General features: G+C 40.6%; 2 protein-coding genes across 2 annotated transcripts in view; one reads left to right on the top strand and one right to left on the bottom strand.

Moving 5' to 3' along the window:
• The window catches only part of LOC6051066 (TLD domain-containing protein 2), a 349,738-nt gene that overhangs the window by 25,385 nt on the left and 301,604 nt on the right, over positions 1-22,749 (top strand). The gene's annotated exons all lie outside the window — the stretch shown is intronic.
• On the bottom strand, positions 1,956-8,661 carry LOC6050148 (alpha-tocopherol transfer protein-like). Its single transcript, XM_038265983.1, has 2 exons — positions 7,948-8,661; positions 1,956-2,335 (listed from the first exon to the last, which is right to left on the bottom strand). The coding sequence occupies exons 1-2, from the start codon at positions 8,659-8,661 to the stop codon at positions 2,075-2,077; spliced, it is 975 nt and encodes a 324-aa protein (XP_038121911.1). The 3' UTR covers positions 1,956-2,074.

The following is a 22,749-nucleotide window of genomic DNA, read 5'->3' as shown; positions in this document are numbered from 1 at the left end:
TCCGAGTGTCGACCGTAAAACGCAACATCAAAAAGTAAGGTGTTATCTGCGGACACCTTTCATCAAATTTAAATGAAGTTTTTTTCGTTACTGTTTGCTTTTTTGCTGAATTTGCATATTGTTGGGCTGGTGAAGGTGGCAGGAATGTGAAAGTTTGCACAAAAAATGGTAGCTGGTTTGCTTTTGTTTATTTTACATTTTTAGAATATTTTAATAATAATTACACCCAACCGGCAGTCGCATGATTGTGATGCATGGCGGCATAGGGGGATGGCGTCGCTATTTTTAGACCACGTTTTCCACTTTTTCTCATCTAAACCGACTACTTTATCGACTTCATTTTGCTGGGTGAGATAGGACGCCGTCTATTTTTAGACGATGACTCAGCACTTTTCCACTCTTGCACTTAAAAAAACCAGATGGCAGCACGATGTAACGCCACGTCCCTATGAAAGTATATCAGAATATGCATGAAATCTGTCCTCATGCATTTTTTGCGACATAGGAGTATGACATTTTTGCCCGTTACCGACAATTATCGACATTACCGACGGCTTTTTGGTTGTATTTCACAAAAAAAAAAAAAAACACTTAGCAGAACGAGGATTGAACCACCAACTTCTTTGTTATTGATCCGACACGCTACCACCGCGCCATGGACACTTGATAAAAAGTGAGTGAGAGAGCACCAACATATGCTTCTCTTTGGAGTGTTGCTCGGGGACGGGCCAGCATTATATATGTTGGTGAGAACTGCAGATCGCTGAAATTTTTACACGCGGGCAAAAATGATCTACGGGCTTGCTGCAAAAAATGTTATAAAATGTGACATTTTCTGCGGCAAATCCAATGTTGCAGATTTTGAGATATATTTTTCCTTTGGGTGTAGTTTTTCGTTACAAACAAGGGTCCTGATTTTCGGCTCAATGAATAGAAACCACTCACTCATCGCCTATCCAGTCGTCGCCTATTCTAACCCGCTAGCATTCATGAGCGAATGAGACTCGCATCCATCCAGCGAGCGGCCCGAACTGTTCACTCAGCGAACAAATACATCGTGAAAATATTTGCCTACTCCGCCGCTCGACGACACTCACACACTAACATGCTCAGCGAAGAGCCACTCTCACAAAATGCCAGCGCGGCAGTCTTTTTGTCTTCACGCCCTCAGTTTGCCATCAATTTAATTTTTTCTTTGTGGAAGTTTCTTTGAATGGTGTCTATAATGTTATGAAATCAAAATAAATGCACAATTTAACTGATAACATTGATTTTAGGCAACCCAAATGCATGAGTATAACGCAGCGCATCAGAGAAAAAATGTTTTCAGTTCAGAGTGATCGGTGACGTTCGGCCTGCCTGAGCCGTTCGGAGACTGAGCCGATCAGAGAGAGAAGGAGAGTAGAAGCGAGAGTGTTCGGGAGCGAATGGATTGAAAGTGACAAACGGTAGGAATTCATCAGGGCAGTATCGCGTCGCCTGCTATTTGTGCTCGCGAATGGAGTGGTTGATTTTGAGCAATCAGGACCCTTGGTTACAAATATAAACTTTACATGAATTTAAAATTTTCCTTTACTTTTACCCGCCCGTGTGGATCAATCGGACCGCGCACTGGACTCACAATCCAGAGGTCGCCGGTTCGAATCCCGCGGCGGGCGCTCTAAAATTCTTTGTGTAAATATGGGTATTGTAGATAAAAAGGAAGACACTAGTGGTTGGTACTAGCAATGGTGGCCGACAGCTAAAAAGTCAACTTCGTTTACTTTTTTAACATCCCTGTCACGTGTTTATTTTACCTTTCCCATTTTTTTCGTGAATTTTTTACCTCCAGGGACATAATTGGATGTGGGTGTACATTTTTATCCTACACACCTTGTAAAGCTTGTTGTTTTTATTTTACATTCAGATTTCTTTTTACTATTTGTTTATAGTTGTATGCCTGAGGACTCCGCAGATTTTTATTACAGGACTTCTGTTTGCAAGCAGTGTTGCGATTGTTCTAGCTAAAACTGGATTTAAACATTTATCTCAAAAACGTTTTTTTGGAATATGATTATAAGGGAGTACTCAAAAGCTAATCGACATTCAGCTTCTTGAAACTTCCCACCATTCCGGCTTCGATTTCGCTTACAACGGTGTTTTGTTGCCCACCAAATTGGTACCGCGACGTGTCGATTTCCATTTCGTCCATCAGCAGCAGCTGAGTGCGCTTCCGCTCGGCACATTTTATAAAATCTTCCGTCAACTGGTCCGGATTCTGGGTGCCACCCTCGTAGTCGGTCGTCAGAAGGGACAGCTCCAGGTGCTTCTTGGCATCGTCCAGCGATTTGTGGCACTGGAAAGGAGATCAAGCTGTTATTGTGTGATTTTCAGGAGAGACTCTCAATTTATATGTTTAGTTAGATGTATCTATACTCAGATGTTATACCACGATGATTTTTTTTTTATAATTTTCATGAAGATAATTCAGTTAAAATGTGTGAACACTCACGAAAACTCGATTCCCGACCTTCTCGCTAACGCAAGAAAGCGCTAAATCTATAATAGTCTTCAAAAGTCGGGGGACTCCTATGCCGTGAATCTCTTGAATTCGCACTGGAAATGACTGAAAAAGGTCGTTCGCTGCACCACTGACATCGGTCAAGGACCACACAGCAAACTGCTTCAGTGAAACAGCCTCAAAGTCAGCAATGAGCACGTAACCATTGATTTGTGATGCTTCCTCGTTGAGGGAAGTCTCCAGCAGCAGCATGATCAGTTTTATCTGATGTGCTGAGGGAATCGTTTCGGATTGAATACCGTAAAACGGGGTGACTTTGATAGCCTTTGAAGGGTTTTCGATTTTTCCACAAAATGAACAGTACAATTAAAATACGTACGGAATGGTTTAGAATCATACTGACCGTGGTAGAGAAGTGTTCAAGGTACCTCAAAAAGAACTTTTCATAAAATTTTGAAAAGTTTAAAAAGTTAGTTTACTATAGTTAGGAAAATATTGATGAAAGTCATTATTTTAAACTTCCCAAAGTGTCTTGATTTTCTCAATTAACATGATTTTGAATCGGAAAACGGAATGCATTTTCGAATTCCTTGGACAACTTTCCACTAGAAGAAGATTAAATAAGTTTGTAAATAATAAATAATATGTGTTTTTGATACGCAAAATGTGAAAACTTGTGATTCTTGCTTAGAATTCAATATAAAATGCAATATGAATCGATAATTTCATAAACTAAACCAGTTTTACCAAATTTCAGACAAAGTTCCGAATTTTTAACAATTTTACCTAAAATTTATATGTGTTTTGTTAAAAAGCTTATAAACTTAGTTAACTAATCGAAAACATTGATTTTTTTTCTTAAAAACTCGACAACTCGATACGTGCCTTTTCCAAATGTATAGCATCCAGTACGAACTTGTACTCGTCGTAGGTTAGTGGACACTTTTCTACGGTAAACGAGGTCATTCTTTAGATCTATGAACCGATCTCTTCAGATGAAAGAGCACGACTAAAGTATAATGAACTTTACACTTTACTTTAACTTGTTTAAAACAGCATTTTGAGGTTGTCACTACTTTCATTTCTAGCACACTATCAAACGCTGGTAGAACTTTAAAAATAAGTAATCTAGAAAAAATGTGCTCTCCATCAATCATTTTTGAACTCATTTATCACTTCCGAAATTATCTTTTGCAATTCACAGTGAACTAATTGGCAAAACGGGTTGCTAAGACAAATGCTCATTGTTTCTTGAAATTGATCTATTACTTACATAAACACGATTCCTAATCTTCTCGCTCATGCAAAACAACGCCAGGTCGGCAAATATTTTTAAAAATCTGGGTACTCCTATGGCGTGGATCTCTTGAAATCGTATCGGGAGTGAATGGAAGAGGTTGTCCGCTGCATTACTGACATCGGTAAAGGGCCACATTGAAAGCAGCTTCAGTGAAATTGCTTCGTAGTCAGCAATCGCCACGTAGCCATTAATTTGTGTTTCTTCCTCTTCGATGGTAGTCTCAAGCAGCAGCATCGCCTGTCGCATCTGATGTCCCAAGGTGGCTCGTTCCGTATCCAGGACATTCAAGACACGTGGCCGAAATAGTACAACGGTTCGTCCGTGCGAGTCACGCCCTAAGCTGAACAGCATTCCGACCTTGTTGAAAAGCTTGATTTCTTCGTCCAGAGGGTCGAGGTTCTTGAACCACTGCGGAAACGATCGTAGCGCTGTCAGATACCGTTCCAAGCTTTCCTGCGCCATTGGGACCGAAAACTTTCGCATTCTCAAGAAACGCAACAGGAATACTGAATCTGTTCGGCATTTCTTTATGTGCGGGTGTTTGGTAATCCATTCACGCATCTGAGCCAACGATTGAGCACGATTTTCATCGGTTTCATTCAGCTCATTACGGGCCTTTTGCAGGTGTCGTTCATCTAATGTGAACTTGTACTCGTCGATTGTTTGGGGACACTTTTCTACAGTAAACGAAGTCATGTTTTAGATCTATGAACCGATCTCTTCAGATGAAAGAGCACGACTTAACTGCTTTAACTTGTTTAAACATCATTTTAAGGTTGTCATTATTTTTATTTCTACAACACTGTCAAACGCTTGTAGAGCATCATAAATAAATAATCTAGAACAAATGTGCACCCCATCAATCAATTTTGAACTCACTTCTCAAGCTTCTGAAATTCCCTTATGCAATTGACAATTGACTAACTGGCAAAAGGGTCATCATTTTTTCTAGAAACTGAATCTATTACTTACGTAAACACGATTCCTGATTTTCTCGCTCATGCAAGACAACGCCAGGTCGGCAAATATCTTGAAAAACCTGGGGACGCCTATTGCGTGGATCTCTTGAATTCGCAACGGGAATGCACGGAAAAGGTAGTTCGCTGCATTACTGACATCAGTCGAGGTCCACACAGAAAGCAGCTTCAGTGTAATCGCTTCGAAGTCAGCAATCGCCACGTAGCCATTGATTTGTGAATCTTCTTCGTCGATGGTAGTCTCCAGCAGCAGCATCCCCTGTCGCATCTGATGTCCCACGGTGGCTTGTTCCGTTTTCAGGACATTCAAGACACGTGGCCGAAATAGTACAACGGTTCGTCCGTGCGAGTCACGCCCTAAGTTGAACAGCATTCCGACTTTGTTGAAAAGCCGGATTTCCTCGTTCAGCGGGTCTAGGTTCCGGAACCACTGTGGAAATGATCGTAACGCTATCAGGTAACGCTCCAAGCTTTCCTGCGCCATTGGGACTGAAAATTTTCGCATTCTCAAGAAACGCAACAGGAATACTGAATCCGTTCGGCATTTCCCAATGTGCGGATGTTTGGCGATCCATTCACGCATTTGAGCCAACGATTGTGCACGATTTTCATCTGTTTCGTTCAGCTCGATACGAGCCTTTTCCAAATGTAGGGCATCCAGTACGAATTTGTACTCGTCGTATGTTTGGGGACACTTTTCTATGGTAAACGAGGCCATGTTTTAGACCTTTGAATGTCCGCTCTCAACAGATGACAGAGCTCGACTGAAATATAATGATTTTTTTTTCTAATTTTACGTATCGAAGCTGAACTAGTCTCTGACTGTATGCTCATTACTAATGATAAAAAATAATTACACTTTGACGAGTTCAAATAGCATTTCAAGATTGTTTTTGTCTACATTACCAGTTCACTATAAAAGGCACGTAGAGCTTATAAAATAAATAAATCATGATCGTGCATTCTTGTCACAGACCTGTGACACCTGTGCATTTTTGGCCATAAAAAGATATTCAACAAAAATCGTGAATACCTCTTTGCAATGTCATTCTTCATATGCAAGTAGTTGCGATCTGATCGTGTTATCTTGTCGCACTCAGCAAGTGTGACAACTGGCCGAAGGGAATTTCGTCAGAGGACATTTTGTCACAAGTGCATGCCCGACTACTGCATACATTTTCAGCTCCGGCAACCAAGCTCAATCACTTTTTTTAGACCGTGCAAAGAACAGTCAGCCACACAAAATGTGTGGGTTATTGTTTACATTGCGGGCTCTAGTTTTTTTTTCTAGTTCAAGGTCAACAATTAAAACGCGTTTTTCTCGAAACGTTCACATGTGCTCCACAACAATCGATTTCGAACTCATTTTTGGCTTCTGAGACTAGATTTTGCAATTGTTAAGGCCAAATATTTTTTGTATGTTTAAATCAGGTTGGAGATATCTTTTGAAGTGCTGTTGCCCAAGTTTAGATCATGGAATTATTTCTACACAGCAAAAAAAAAAAGTTGAATTTTGGAATGGTGAAATTTTGGTAGGTTGAATAATACCTCTTTTTTGAGTAATATTACCTACAAAGTTTGTAAACATGTGAACCTGATGAATATTCATCAGAAACTGATGAAAATTCATCATTTTCTGATGTAATCTAGAGCGTCCAATTTCCCGGCAATTCCCGGGAATTCCCGAAAAAAAAATTTCCCGTTTACAAATTTTCCGGGAATTCCCAAAATTTAAGCGGAAGTATACATTTCCTCAACTCTTTGGTATTTTTTTTTAAATAAAGAGAAATAGTGAAAGAACAGTTAATTGAGTTGAAAAATATACTTTTCTTATTGAACTTATCAGTTCGTCTAAAAAAATCATGTCAAGGTTTGTTTCAGATGCAATCACAACAGTAAATAGATCTTGTTTACTTGTTGGACTTTGGTGACCTTTCTCTTCTGTATGAAAAAAAGGCAACGAATGACCAAGAAGGTTAAAGTTGACCCGAATAAACAAACAATTGCCCTTCATTTAAATAATGGTATGGTATAAAATGTTTGTATCCCCAACATCCATTTGCCTCTACCTCTCTGCCCATTGAAAATTCGGCTATTACGCCAAATCAATTTTTCTGAGAAAATCGTGTTTCTGTTTTCGTCATCAAATCTTCGGGAAAACATTTTCCCATTAGAAAAAAACAAACACTGTTTTTGGGAAATTCAACTCTCAGAAGATGCATTGGAACATCCTCTACCACCTGCAGCTGAAATCTCGATTTATAGATATTGGACGTTTCTTCAACTACACAGAAAAAAAAAATCATGGTAATATTACATCTGGGAAGGGGTAAATCTTTTATGTCAGAAAAAAGGTGTAATTTTACCTCTGGAAATGAGTAATTTTACCACTTTTCTTGTGTAATGTCACTTTTTCAGTCTAAATCGAGGTAAAATTACATCATAAAAGAGGTAATATTCAACCTTCCAAAATTACAGCTTCCAAATTTACATTATTTTTTACTGTGTATGGTTAGAACTGTTCGCGAAGCAAACCGTATTGGAAGAATCTCGAACGTCCTTCAAAGAGATATCTACCAAAGTTCGATCACATATTTTTGAGTGTCTTTCATTACTTGTCAAAATTGAGCTCTAACCTTGGTCGTTGCTAGGGATTTCTATCAAAGATGCGCCAAGACACTCATGTTTTGTGTGTGAAAGACATTCATGGAATGACCAAATGGTGGTACCAATTATTTTGCATTGCCATTGCGTTGCATTGCGTTGATCCACAACTACACAGAAAAAAATCATGGTAATATTACATCTGGGAAGGGGTACATCCTTTATGTCAGAAAAAATGTGTAATTTTACCTCAGAAAATGTGTAATTTTACCACTTTACTGTTGTAATGCCGCTTTTTCAGTCTAAATTTAGGTAACATTACACCATAAAGGAGGTAACATTCAACCTTCTAAAATTACACCTTCCAAATTTACACAATTTTTTACTGTGTAGGATGCCCAACTATCGGGAATGTGGACTAGTTGGCAAAAGGGTCGCTACGTCCAAACGGGGGACTCAATTTTGACAAGTTAAATGAACGTCGTTGTCAGATATTTGGATCTGCCAATCTTAACTTTGAAATCGTATTCGGGCAAGACCATTAGTTCTAAAAATTGATTACTTACGTAAACACGATTCCTGATCTTCTCGCTCATGTAAGACAACGTCAGGTCAATTAAAATCTTCAAAAATCTGGGGACTCCTATTGCGTGGATCTCCTGAATTCGCATCGGAAATGACTGAAAAAGGCTTTCCGCTGTATTACTGACATCGGTCAAGGACCACACAGAAAGCAGCTTCAGTGAAACCGCTAAGTAATCAGCAACCACCACGTAGCCATTGATTTGTGATTCTTCTTCGTCGATGGTAGTCTCCAGCAGCAGCATTATCTGCCGTATCAGAGAGGCCGAGGGGAATCGTTCTGTATCGAAGGCACGTACCCGAATTAGTACGACGGTTCGACCGAGTAAGTCCCGACCCAGGTTGGTGAGCACTCCGGCCTTGTTTAAATGCCTGATTTCCCCGTCCAGCGGGTCGAGGTTACGGAACCATTGTGGAAATGATCGTAGCGCTGTCAGGTAACGTTCCAAGCTTTCCTGCGCCATTGGGACCGAAAATTTTCGCATTCTCAAGAAGCGCAACAAGAATATTGAATCTGTTCGACATTTTTGGATGTGCGGGTGTTTGGCGATCCATTCACGCATTTGAGCCAACGATTGTGAACGATTTTCATCTGTTTCGTTCAGATCGTTACGGGCCTTTTCCAGGTGTCGCTCATCTAGTGTGAACTTGTACTCGTCGTATGATTGGGGACACTTTTCTACGGTAAACGAGGCCATGGTTTAGATTTTTGAACAACCACTTTAAACAGATTACAGAATGCAACTGAAATATGATGATTTTGTTTGAACCAGTTTGAGCTGAACAGCCTCTAACTGTTCGATCATTAATAAAGATAAAAAATAATATTAAATTTACAAGTTCTAATACCACTGCTGGCTGGCATTTTTCTCATTAAAATAAATATGCAAATGTGTAACCCATCAATCAATTCTGAACTAATTTCTACACAGCAAAAAAATATAGTGTAAAATCGCATGCAAAAGCATGCACATCACCTTTGTGAGAAAAAGCATGTAATATTGTATGAGAAAACGTGTACACAAATAGCATGTACCGAAGACAAAAAAATCAGGTCTGCTCACCTCAAAAATAACATCAATCTGACGAGAATCACATTTAGATTACCAAGTCCGCGCCCCAACCCACTCGGCTAACTCGCCGTTATGAAAAATGTCGGATCAATGCCAATGTAACAGTAGGTTTTCCGTTCGTCGTATACTGTGTTAACTGCATACGATGTATGGGGAACCTACAACTACATCGGCGAAGATGCAACTATATTCCTAGCGGCGAAATAGTCGAGTGGATTGGGGCGCGGACTTGGTAATCTAAATGTGACTCGTGCCGGATTGATGTTTTTTTTTTGAGGTGAGCAGACCTGATTTTTCTTTCTTCTGTACATGCTTTTTGTGTACACGTTTTCTCATACAATATTACATGCTTTTTCTCACAAAGGTGATGTACATGCTTTTGCATGCGATTTTACCATCGGATTTTTTGCTGTACAGCTTTTGAAACTAGTTTTTGCAATTTATTACAGCAAATCTTTTTTGTATAATTAAATCTGGTTCAAGATATCTGCTCAAGAGCAGTTTCACGAGTTAAGATTATGGAATCATACTAAATCTTCAACACTCTAGTATATATATATTAGGGTGGGTACGGATTTTGAAAAGTTCTCAGATCAAGTTCTGGTGTGGTCCCCCTTGTAGGGCATACCCATAAGAACTCTCATGCCAAATTTTAGCTCATTTGGTTGAAAACTGGCTTGTCTCAAGCGAGTTCAAGTTTACATGGGATTTACTATGGGAAATTTTGAATTTTCGTTCATTCGCTCCTACAGGCCTGGGGAAAACATGTAGAAACTTCTAGGATGGCCAGAAATGAGCGGAATCGTCTGAAGAACAACTTTCTCTAAGAGATCAGGTCGATTCGTTCAACCCCCATCGAGCTCAACGGCAATACATCCGGGGTTTTCGGAACCAACGGTTTTCCCCAGAAAAGCATCAAATTTTCCTTAGCATGCTATGAATGCTTGATGAACACCGCGACGCCTCATGTCAAACAGCTACCACGTGATTGTAAAATTTGCACCATTTGGAGGTTTAGAATACAGCTAAATAGTATCAGGATCACCATAAATGATAATTCTATAGTTCAAAAAGCATAGCATAGCATAGCATTGGTGTCTACCCGTAGTTGCTACTCTGTTATTGACCAGGACCTCTAAGAATTGCTGCGTGGACCACAGATGAAGAGTAGGAACCAATCATCACCAACTTCGCAACTTTCAAATGTCCCTATCATGCTAGCCAATCACAGCGCCGGCCACGACCAGTGGTAAGACACGAGGGAAGTGGATAGGAATTTTAGTCCGATACTTGAGTGATGAAGACCGCTAAATCAGCTGCGTCTTCGACAAAGTATCACGTGAGGTTTGAGGGTGTTAGTAAGATGGGTGTGAAGCCAGGATTCACCGTGGTAAGTGATGCGGCCGGTCAAATCTATTTATAGTCCTTAATTCTTCGTATGTTCTTGGATTCATTTTTGGAAGCTTTCCAATTCGGTTCACCAAGCTTTTTGTGGTGAATTCTGGTCGTGTTGAAAGTTCAATATTCGCCTAACAATTATGCAACCAGTGTCCTTGAATTCAACTTGCATTCAATATTGCATTTTCCTGTTCTTAGGTTCACACAGATTTTAATCAAGTTTCTTGGATTCTTATAGCATTCTCAATCCTTCTATACAACTAAGCCTCGATGGTCTGGTGTTTAGCATTTTTGTCTGCTGACCCAAAGGACGGGGGATCGAACCCCGCCGCGAGCTAATGAATTTTTCGTTCATATTCAAGTGTTCAGAATTATTCCTTCTTTCCATAATTTCTCGATAGGGGTAGATGGGAATCGAACCCAGAACCTTCCGCTTACAAAGCGAACAGCGTAACCATTCAGCCACGCCTACCCCTGATAATTCTATAGTTCAAAAAGTAAAAAAAGTAATTTTTTATAGGCGATGCTAGTCCACGTGGTAGCTGTTTGACATGTGGCATCGCGGTGTTCATCAAGCATTCATAGCATGCTAAGGAAAATTTGATGTTTTTCTGGGGAAAACCGTTGGTTCCGAAAACCCCGGATGTATTGCCGTTGAGCTCGATGGGGGTTGAACGAATCGACCTGGTCTCTTAGGGAAAGTTGTTCTCCAGACGATTCCGCTCATTTCTGGCCATCCTAGAAGTTTCTACATGTTTTCCCCAAGCCTGTAGGAGCGAATGAACGAAAATTCAAAATTTCATATAGTAAATCCCATGTAAACTTGAACTCGCTTGAGACAAGCCAGTTTTCAACCAAATGAGCTGAAATTTGGCGTGAGAGTCCCTATGGGTATGCCCTACAAGGGGGACCACACCAGAACTTGATCTGAGAACTTTTCAAAATCCGTACCCACCCTAATATATATATATATTAGGGTGTGGGAGTCGTCTCCGCCATATAAGGACAAAAAAACATATCAAACCAAGATTGCTTCGGTGGAATCACTGGCGGCGGTTGGACCCGCAATCCAAAGGTCGTCAGTTCGAACATTGGGGTGGAAAGTTCCTTGGAGTAGAAAGAAGTTTGGGTGCACTCCCCATTAAAGCCTTCGCACTCCTAGGTTCTAATCTAATCTAATCTAATCAGACCCTAGCGCAGCCAATCTTTCGAAGGGATCCTGGAGAGTGCCTTAGGTTAGATAACGCCTAGCACTCTTCTTGTCATTTATTAACATTTGTAGTGCGCCATTGCATTAGAATGCATTGAAACATCACAAGCGTTAAAGCGGCCAGGCCTACTGCGTAAAGCCGTATCGCAGAGATGACTCGTAATTGGGTTGAGTTTGAGCACTGAGTGTTCGAACAACAACACAATTCTGAATCGACAGGGGAGGAAGAAGCGTGGGGACACACCACCATACGCTCCGAGATTTGGTTGTATTCGTTGGGAGCACCATACTAAGAAGGTTTGGTACTCCGGGACCCTCTGGGATGGGACATTGTATTTCCACGAATGCCCTGGACTCTATCTGCCGTGGTTATAGCGCCACAACTCGCTCTAAAGCCTTCGCACTCCTAGGTTCGAGCAGAAACTTGCAATAGAGACCACAAAAGACCTGGGATGGTTTGTTTTTTGTTGTTTTTGACCAGATCTTTGTTTCTTCTACAGTTGACTACAATATACAATATATATATTCGTCTATCATTTACGCTTGAAAGTGTTTTTTAAAGATTTCAGATACTCTTGCTCCTTAAAATTGTATAAATTACTTACGGTAACACGATTCCTGATCTTCTCGCTCATGCACGACAACGCCAGGTCTGATACCATTTTAAAAAATCTGGGGGCTCTTATTGCGTGGATCTCTTGAATTCGCAACGGGAATGACTGGAAAAGGCTGTCCGATGCATTGCTGACATCGGTCAAGGACCACACGGAAAGCTGTTGCAGTGAAATCGCTTCGTAGTCTGCAATCACCACGTAGCCATTGATTTGTGATTCTTCCTCTTCGATGGTAGTCTCCAGCAGAAGCATGATCTGCCGTACAAAATGGGCCGAGGTGAATCGTTCCGGATCGAAGGCACGTGCCCGGAGTAGTACGACGGTACGACCGAGTGAGTCCCGACCTAGACTGGTGAGCACTCCGGCCTTGTTGAAAAGCCTGATCTCCGCATCCAACGGGTTGAGGTTCTTGAACCACTGCGGAAACGATCTTAGCGCTACCAGGTATCGCTCCAAGCTTTCCTGCGCCATGGGGACCGAAAATTTTCGCATTCTCAAGAAGCGCAACAAGAATATTGAATCCGTTCGGCATTTTTTAATGTGTGGGTGTTTGGCGATCCATTCACGAATTTGAGCCAACGATTGAGCCCGATTTTCGTCTGTTTCGTTCAGCTCGTTACGGGCCTTTTGCAGGTGTCGCTCGTCTAATGTGAACTTGTACTCGTCGTATGATTGGGAACACTTTTCTATGTTAAACGCAATCATATTTTAAATCTTTGAACGACCGTTATCTATAGATAACAGAGCACGACTGAAGTGTAATGATTTGTTCTAATTTTACTAGTTCAAGCTTGAAGATCATTCAGATAAATAATCCAGAACAAATGTGCTACCCATCAATCAATTTGAACTCATCCTAGCTTCTAACATTATCTTATGCAATGCACGATTGACTAATTGGCAAAGAGATGTCACCTTTCTAGAAACTGAATCTATTACTTACGTAAACACGATTCCTGATCTTCTCGCTCATGCAAGACAACGCCATGTCTGATACTATCTTCAAAAATCTGGGGACTCCTATTGCGTGGATCTCTTGAATACGCAACGGGAATGACTGGAAAAGGCTGTCCGATGCATTGTTGACATCGGTCAAGGTCCACACAGAAAGCACCTTCAGTGAAACCGCTTCGTAGTCAGCAACTACCACGTAGCCATTGATTTGTGCTTCTTCTTCGTCGATGGTAGTCTCCAGCAGAAGCATGATCTGCCGTACAAAATGGGCCGAGGTGAATCGTTCCGGATCGAAGGCACGTGCCCGGAGTAGTACGACGGTACGACCGAGTGAGTCCCGACCTAGGTTGGTGAACATTCCGGCCTTGTTGAAAAGTCTGATTTCCTCTTCCAGTGGGTCGAGGTTCTTAAACCACTGTGGAAATGATCTTAGAGCGGTCAGGTAACGTTCCAAACTTTTCTGCGCCATTGGTACCGAAAACTTTCGCATTCTCAAGAAGCGCAACAGGAATACTGAATCTGTTCGGCATTTCTTAATGTGCGGGTGTTTGGCGATCCATTCACGCATCTGAGCCAACGATTGTGCACGATTTTCATCTGTTTCGTTCAGCTTGATTCGGGTTTTTTCGAGGTGTCGGGCATCCAGGGCGAATTTGTACTCGTCGTATGATTGGGGACACTTTTCTACGGTAAAAGAGGTCATGCTTTAGATCTATGAACATCTGCTCTCAACAGATTACAGAGCGCAACTGAATCTTGAAGCATTTTGCTGTTTATCTACTAATGAAACAAAACAAATGGTCACTAGCCTGTCCCATTTTGAGGTCATGTCGAGGAATTTCAGGTGCTCACTTCTTAAATGATAGATTATGATGTTAGGAACAATGTTTTCTTAGACAAGAAAAAATAATAAAATACTTTCTCGCACCCCCTAGTCGATTTACTGAAAAAAGTCACTTTTTTGAACAAATTTTCTAAAATCGCTTGGAATCAATACAAAAACTGTTTCGATCAGGTGTGTATTATCTTCAAACGATAGGTTTTTGTCCATAGATTAAGATGCACTATCAATATTGGACCAAAATTTAAGTTTTTGGACTCTCCCAGACGGATTTGTGTCGAAAAAATCGCATTTTTTCGAAACTTTTTTCAGAAATGTTCATTTAATTTAGGGTAGCCTATTTTCCCAGTAAAACTAATAGATGCAGCTTGTAGGAAATTTCATGGCGAACATTTTTCCCTCTGAGAAAATGCAATTTCGACACTCCAGAGCCGAGATATTTGAGTTTTAGTGAGGAAAAAAGTGCCAATTTTCAAAATTTCTCAGAATTCAGAAGCAAGGCCTACTAATTACACGATATAGCAAGCATATGTCTCAAAGGTGAGGGTATGCTTTTTTATAGTAATTTTGGCCGCTGAATCCGAATCTGAAATCAAATTTTGTGTAAACAGTGATGTTTTGGAGCTACACCCTTTTGGAATGTTATTTGCGTGTTTAAGAGGCAGTTTTTGTAAATATTGCTCGGTTTGTTCTAGAGGTCGTATCGAGGTGCTCCGATTTGGATGAAACTTTCAGCGTTTGTTTGTCTATACATGAGATGAACTCATGCCAAAGATGAGCCCTCTACGACAAAGGGAAGTGGGGTAAAACGGGCATTGAAGTTTGAGGTCCAAAAAATATATAAAATCTTAAAATTGCTCGCATTTCCGTAAAACTTCATCAATTCCAACTCTCTTAAATGCATTCGAAAGGTCTTTTGAAGCACTTCAAAATGAGCCATAGACATCCAGGATTGGTTTAACTTTTTCTCATAGCTTTTGCAAATTACTGTTAAAAATGTTTTTTTTTAAACCTCAATATCTTTTTGCAACAGCCTCCAACACCCATACTCCCAGAGGTCAAAAGATTGGTAGTTTCATAGACTATAAGCCTACGGAAATAACTTTTTGGCCAATGCAGTTTTTCTCATAGTTTTTCGATTTTTCTATAAAAAAACATTTTACAACGTTAGTTATTGTCCTGCATCTATAGCGGCATTTTTAGTCTCACTTTTGTCATATTCGAAATCCTCGGAAAATTCAAACTTCAATGCCAATCCTGGATGTCTATGGCTCATTTTGAAGTGCTTCAAAAGACCTTTGAATGCATCTAAGAGAGTTGGAATTGATGAAGTTTTACTAAAATGCGAGCAATTTTAAGATTTTATATATTTTGGACCTCAAACTTCAATGCCCGTTTTACCCCACTTCCTTTGTCGTAGAGGGCTCATATTTGGCATGAGTTCATCTCATGTATAGACAAACAAACGCTGAAAGTTTCATCCAAATCGGAGCACCTCGATACGACCTCTAGAACAAACCGAGCAATATTTACAAAAACTGCCTCTTAAACACGCAAATAACATTCCAAAAGGGTGTAGCTCCAAAACATCACTGTTTACACAAAATTTGATTTCAGATTCGGATTCAGCGGCCAAAATTACTATAAAAAAGCATACCCTGACCTTTGAGACATATGCTTGCTATATCGTGTAATTAGTAGGCCTTGCTTCTGAATTCTGAGAAATTTTGAAAATTGGCACTTTTTTCCTCACTAAAACTCAAATATCTTGGCTCTGGAGTGTCGAAATTGCATTTTCTCAGAGGGAAAAATGTTCGCCATGAAATTTCCTACAAGCTGCATCTATTAGTTTTACTGGGAAAATAGGCTACCCTAAATTAAATGAACATTTCTGAAAAAAGTTTCGAAAAAATGCGATTTTTTCGACACAAATCCGTCTGGGAGAGTCCAAAAACTTAAATTTTGGTCCAATATTGATAGTGCATCTTAATCTATGGACAAAAACCTATCGTTTGAAGATAATACACACCTGATCGAAACAGTTTTTGTATTGATTCCAAGCGATTTTAGAAAATTTGTTCAAAAAAGTGACTTTTTTCAGTAAATCGACTAGGGGGTGCGAGAAAGTATTTTATTATTTTTTCTTGTCTAAGAAAACATTGTTCCTAACATCATAATCTATCATTTAAGAAGTGAGCACCTGAAATTCCTCGACATGACCTCAAAATGGGACAGGCTAATGGTCACCCATCGATCATTTTTCACTGATCTCCAATGCATGTGCATGACTTGGCACAGATTCAGTATCGATTAGTGACGCACAACGCATCAGCCCGACAGTATTAACTCCAAAATAAGAGCCGTTTTTGTGCTTTCTCCAAAATAAAAACCATCTCCAAAAAAATAGCTGAAAAACAACTGCGAGAAAATTAATCTCGCACGTGTGCCCGCACCCGAAACAGCCCCCTAAAAAAAGCGAAACACGAAAATGGGCTTCGAAGAATTTCCCCCCAGAGCCGTGGCGGCGCGGTGGGGAAAACCTAGGAATGTCCTTTACGACGCAGCATTTTCCCTTCAGAAAGGGGGTGAAAAAATGGCCCGCGAAGGCAAAAGAAACAATTTTCACTCCCAGACGAGCGAAACAAAAAAAAAAAAAAAAAAATGGCTGTCTTTGAAAGTTTGCCACAATGGATCGGAACCATGGGCCAATCTAATTGAAGGCGGAAACTTTTCCAAGAATGTGAAAATCGCGCCCCCTCCGCCCTTAAAAGGCGAATAAATGGCGGCCCTGGCTAATGGAAGTTGGCGGCTTGTTAAATGTCAGTTTTGCAGATGTTTGGGGGAGCGAAATGAGTGAAGGGATGGTTTCGTTTGGATTTTTGGAAGTTCAAATTAATAGGCTTTTGGAGTTAACTTTTCAGGGAATTAAGGGGTTACATACATGTAAATCGTCAAAAATGTCCGAGGTTGGTGTGAGCACACATTTAATCTTTTTTATAATCTTTTTGCAGGGCATTAAAATGTACATTTTCATCTATTAACAAAATAAATATAAAGACATTTGGATGTACCATTGCCGAGATATAGCTATTTTAAGTTAGCAGTTTCAAAAAACGGGTGCCACGATATCTCAACACTGATTTGACCAATTCGGCTCAAAATTTTGGTGAAGACTCATTAAACCGGTCCTGTGTGCATGACGAAGGCCGATTTTCAAAAACTTAATTTTTAAAAAAAGATAAAAATATTTTTAAGTTTTTCATATAAAAAACGTTAGTTTTTGATTTTTGTATTTTTTAAAAAAGCAAAATTTCAAAATCGGGCTTCGTCATGCACACGGGATATGTCTTGGGAGTCTTCACCTCAAATTTGAGCCAATTTGGCCCATTCCATCTCGAGATATCGTGGCACCCGTAAATCAACTCTTTATATAGAGAAAAAACGTTCACAAAGTTTGACAGCTCGCTTTGCGCATGGCAAAATTGTGAATTTAAATCGTCTCTTACTCAGTTCAGTCATGAAATATCTTCTTGAAACTTTCAGGAGTGATTGAAACTCATCTTTTTAGTAAATTTAGTGAATATTTTGTAGTATGAAATTTTGTGATTTTCTACATGTATGTTACCCCTTAATTTGAAAAGATTTTTTTTCGGAAATTCCGAAAAACACCCCGGTATAGTTTGACGTCTGTAAGTTTGGTCAACTCACAAATCAAAACTGTGTCGAAAAGTATTACTTTTAGATATAAGTGCTGAGTGGTTAAACTTTTCGGTACTAAAACGAGTTATTTCTTATTTCAAAACGGACTTGCAAAATAAAAATCATTGAAAAAACCTCGTTTAACTCAAACTTCGGGAATTGACAAAACTATTAAATCATCACAGAACCCATAAACATTCATGGCAAAAGTTACAACAACACCTGCTACCAACGCTCTTTGCAAGGATATTTGGAAGTCTGAGTAGAAAACGGGTTAGTATTTTTTGCCCCATCAACAAAGGACTAACTAATTAAATTAAATCAAGGGGAAACGACTCGCAATTACAACCGGTGCAAACATGAATCATTAACATGCAATTAGTAGTTTGCAGACATCATTGTGTGCCGGGGATAATTGTGAGTACACAATGTGGGATACCAGGCTTGATTGGTGTTGGGGAAACTTTAATTGGTTTCAAACTGTGCAGCATTTTTTGCCTACATCACTTGGTCTTTGTCATGCTATTTTGTCGCACGTGAATTTCGGGCCAAATTGAGTTAAGAACGCAAATAGCTCACAATGCCTTACCTTTTGACGTTGGCAGAATCCATAAAATTCGATTTCAATCCTGAGATATTCATGACAAACCGGAATAACTCTGTGCATAAATGTCACTCTTCATAGGGAATAAGTTTCAATCTTGTCGTGCTATCTTGACACAACCTGAAACTTGCTTGTGCGACAACTGGCTTAAAGGATTTCAGGACAGAACGAGTTTGACACACGTACTACTACCGTAAACATGTTTAATTATACATAACTCGGAATTCCGGCAACCAAATTCAACTAAACTTTGGGACAATGCTCAGAATGGTCAACCAAACAAAACGTGTTTGTTATTGTTTACTTTGCGTGCTCTAGTTTTTGTTTATCCAAGGCCAAACATTGAATCGCGTTTTGATCCGAACGTCACACGTCGACGTGTGACAAGATAGCACGACAACGTCAACTTGGAAGTTCCTGGAAAGCAGACATATCAGTATTATTCAAATTGGATCAATTAGTGTTTTACCATGAATGGATTTGTTGGGTGGTGGCTGCAATCAACCAAATCATGATACGATACGAAATATGATGAATTCAAATCCTTGGATGCCCCGAGATTTCTTGGAAATTGTGAAATTTACTGAAAACTTCTCTGATGAGATGAGATTGACCTGCTCCCAACGAGAAAGTTAAGACCATATAAATTTGAAATGATGAATATTTGGAAGAAAAACCAAAGTCAATCGAGGCGGGGTTCGATTCCCTGTCCTTTGGATTGGTAAGCAAAAATGCCATCCACTAGGCCATGACGACTTGGTGAGCATGGAATACTGTTACAGAGAGCGAGGGTTGATTAATTAGATTAGATTAGATTAGAAGAAGCCCATATGAGTGTGTGCATTGATTACACTACTCGACAAAACAAAACTTGTGTCAACGGATTCACGATATCTCATCCGTTCCTGAGAGAAAAGGCATCCCCGAATCCGATGCAATCGACAGAATTTGATTTTATGTCCACGCGGACTGATGAAAAGTTGGTACATTTTTAACATAAAAATCGAACAATTTAAAACCATGCGTCTCCTCCCAATTATATGAGCCATCTACAAGAATATGGAAGCGCCTGCATAGCCATTTCCTTACACAACGGAAACAACCAATACAAATGTATAAAAAGTTGTCAAGTTCTGGGGGTCCACAGCTAGCATTTTTGTACGATTATAAAAATAAATATTAAAAGTTTAAAATTAATTTATTTAAAAACATATTTTTGATTTATTTGTTTACTAAAATTTTATGTATCTCAAAGATCTATGGGTACTTCGGGATGTCCATGGTCATCCAAGGACTGCCTGGAGTTAATATCACGAGTCTACCGTAACAAGCAAGAGGTCGTCGGTTTGACCCCGGATCATGTGCGTATAGCATCAGTGCATATGGTAGACTACTGTATGAATGTGTTGGGATGTCCATGGTCATCCAAGGACTCCCTGGAGTTAAGATCTACGAGTCTACCGCCGTAACAAGCAAGAGGTCGTCGGATTTGACCCCGAATCTTGTGTGTTTAGCATCAGTGAATATGGTAGACTACTATATGAATGTGTTGGGATGTTCATGGGCATCCGAGGACTCCCGGAGTTAAGATCTACGAGTCTACCGCCGCAAGCAAGAGGTCGTCGGATTTTGACCCCAGATCATGTGCGTATAGCATCAGTGAATATGGTAGACTACTATATGAATGTGTTGGGATGTCCATGGTCATCCAAGGACTCCCTGGAGTTAAGATCTACGAGTCTACCGCCGTAACAAGCAAGAGGTCGTCGGATTTTGACCCCGGATCATGTGCGTATAGCATCAGTGAATATGGTAGACTACTATATGAATGTGTTGGGATGTCCATGGTCATCCAAGGACTCCCTGGAGTTAAGATCTACGAGTCTACCGCCGTAACAAGCAAGAGGTCGTCGGATTTTGACCCTGAATCTTGTGTGTTTAGCATCAGTGCATATGGTAGACTACTATATGAATGTGTTGGGATGTTCATGGGCATCCGAGGACTCCTGGAGTTAAGATCTACGAGTCTACCGCCGTAACAAGCAAGAGGTCGTTGGATTTTGACCACGGATCATGCGTATAGCATCAGTGCATATGGTAGACTACTATATGAATGTGTTGGGATGTCCATGGTCATCCGAGAACTCCCTGGAGTTAAGATCTACGAGTCTACCGCCGTAACAAGCAAGAGGTCGTTGGATTTTGACCACGGATCATGTGCGTATAGCATCAGTGCATATGGTAGACTACTGTATGAATGTGTTGGGATGTTCATGGTCATCCAAGGACTCCTGGAGTTAAGATCTACGAGTCTACTAACAAGCAAGAGGTCGTCGGATTTTGACCCCAGATCATGTGCGTATAGCATCAGTGCATATGGTAGACTACTATATGAATGTGTTGGGATGTTCATGGTCATCCAAGGACTCCCTGGAGTTAAGATCTACGAGTCTACCGCCGTAACAAGCAAGAGGTCGTCGGATTTTGACCCCGAATCTTGTGTGTTTAGCATCAGTGAATATGGTAGACTACTATATGAATGTGTTGGGATGTTCATGGGCATCCGAGGACTCTGTTAAGATCTACGAGTCTACCGCCGCAAGCAAGAGGTCGTCGGATTTTGACCCCGGATCATGCGTATAGCATCAGTGCATATGGTAGACTACTATATGAATGTGTTGGGATGTCCTGGTCATCCAAGGACTTCTGAGTTAAGATCTACGAGTCTACCGCCGTAACAAGCAAGAGGTCGTCGGATTTTGACCCTGAATCTTGTGTGTTTAGCATCAGTGCATATGGTAGACTACTATATGAATGTGTTGGGATGTTCATGGCATCCGAGGACTCCTGAGTTAAGATCACGAGTCTACCGCCGTAAAGCAAGAGGTCGTCGGATTTTGACCCTGGATCATGTGCGTATAGCATCAGTGCATATGGTAGACTATATGAATGTGTTGGGATGTCCATGGTCATCCGAGAACTCCCTGAGTTAAGATCTACGAGTCTACCGCCGCACAAGCAAGAGGTCGTCGGATTTTGACCGAATCTTGTGCGTATAGCTTCAGTGGATATGGTAGACTACTATATGAATGTAATGGGATGTCCATGGTCATCCGAGGACTCCTGAGTTAAGATCTACGAGTCTACCGCTGTAACAAGCAAGAGGTTGTTGATTTTGACCCGAATCATGTGCGTATAGCACAGTGCATATGGTAGACTACTATATGAATGTGTTGATGTTCATGGGCATCCGAGGACTTCGAGTTAAGATCTACGAGTCTACCGCCGTAACAAGCAAGAGGTCGTCGGATTTTGACCCCGGATCATGCGATAGCATCAGTGCATATGGTAGACTACTATATGAAGTTGGGATGTCCATGGTCATCCAAGGACTCCCTGAGTTAAGATCTACGAGTCACCGCCGTAACAAGCAAGAGGTCGTCGGATTTTGACCCCGAATCTTGTGTGTTTAGCATCAGTGCATATGGTAGACTACTATATGAATGTGTTGGGATGCGGCATCCAAGGACTTCCTGAGTTAGATCTACGAGTCTACCGCCGTAACAAGCAAGAGGTCGTCGGATTTTGACCCTGAATCTTGGTGTTTAGCATCAGTGCATATGGTAAGACACTATATGAATGTGTTGGGATGTTCATGGTCATCCAAGGACTCCTGAGTTAAGATCTACGAGTCTACCGCCGTAACAAGCAAGAGGTCGTCGGATTTGACCCCGAATCTTGTGCGTATAGCTTCGTGGATATGGAGATCACGTATGAATGTAATGGGATGTCCATGGTCATCCGAGGACCCTGGATAAGATCTACGAGTCTACCGCCGTAACAAGCAAGAGGTTGTCGATTTTGACCCCGAATCTTGTGTGTATAGCATCAGTGCATATGGTAGACTACTGTATGAATGTTGGGATGTTCATGGTCATCCGAGACCCCTGTTAAGATCACGAGTCTACCGCCGTAACAAGCAAGAGGTCGTCGCATTTGACCCCGGATCATGTGCGTATAGCATCAGTGCATATGGTAGACTACTATATGAATGTTGGGATGTTCATGGTCATCCAAGGACTCCTTGGAGTTAAGATCTACGAGTCTACCGCCGTACAAGCAAGGACAATATGGGTAAACATTCAGAAGAGCAAGGAGAATTTCATCAAGACATGAAAGATTTTGAAAAAATATCAAGGGCATTACGATGCAAATATGATGGCGGATTATGTCTGAGTAAATGTAAAAAAATAGTGGTATTGAATACAAACGAAAGGCTTGACGAGATCAATCAATCAATCGATGTTAAGTAATCGAAATATTCAATTGTGAACGATGAACAAAAATCCTTGGTTACCACTTAAGCCAAACGGCGACCATTGTTTGTTACGGC

Source organism: Culex quinquefasciatus, chromosome 3 (genome assembly GCF_015732765.1).
Source record: "Culex quinquefasciatus strain JHB chromosome 3, VPISU_Cqui_1.0_pri_paternal, whole genome shotgun sequence".
NCBI classification, from domain to species: domain Eukaryota; kingdom Metazoa; phylum Arthropoda; class Insecta; order Diptera; family Culicidae; genus Culex; species Culex quinquefasciatus.
The sequence above is the reverse complement of the archived record's forward strand: the minus strand, read 5'-3'. Positions and strand labels throughout refer to the sequence as shown.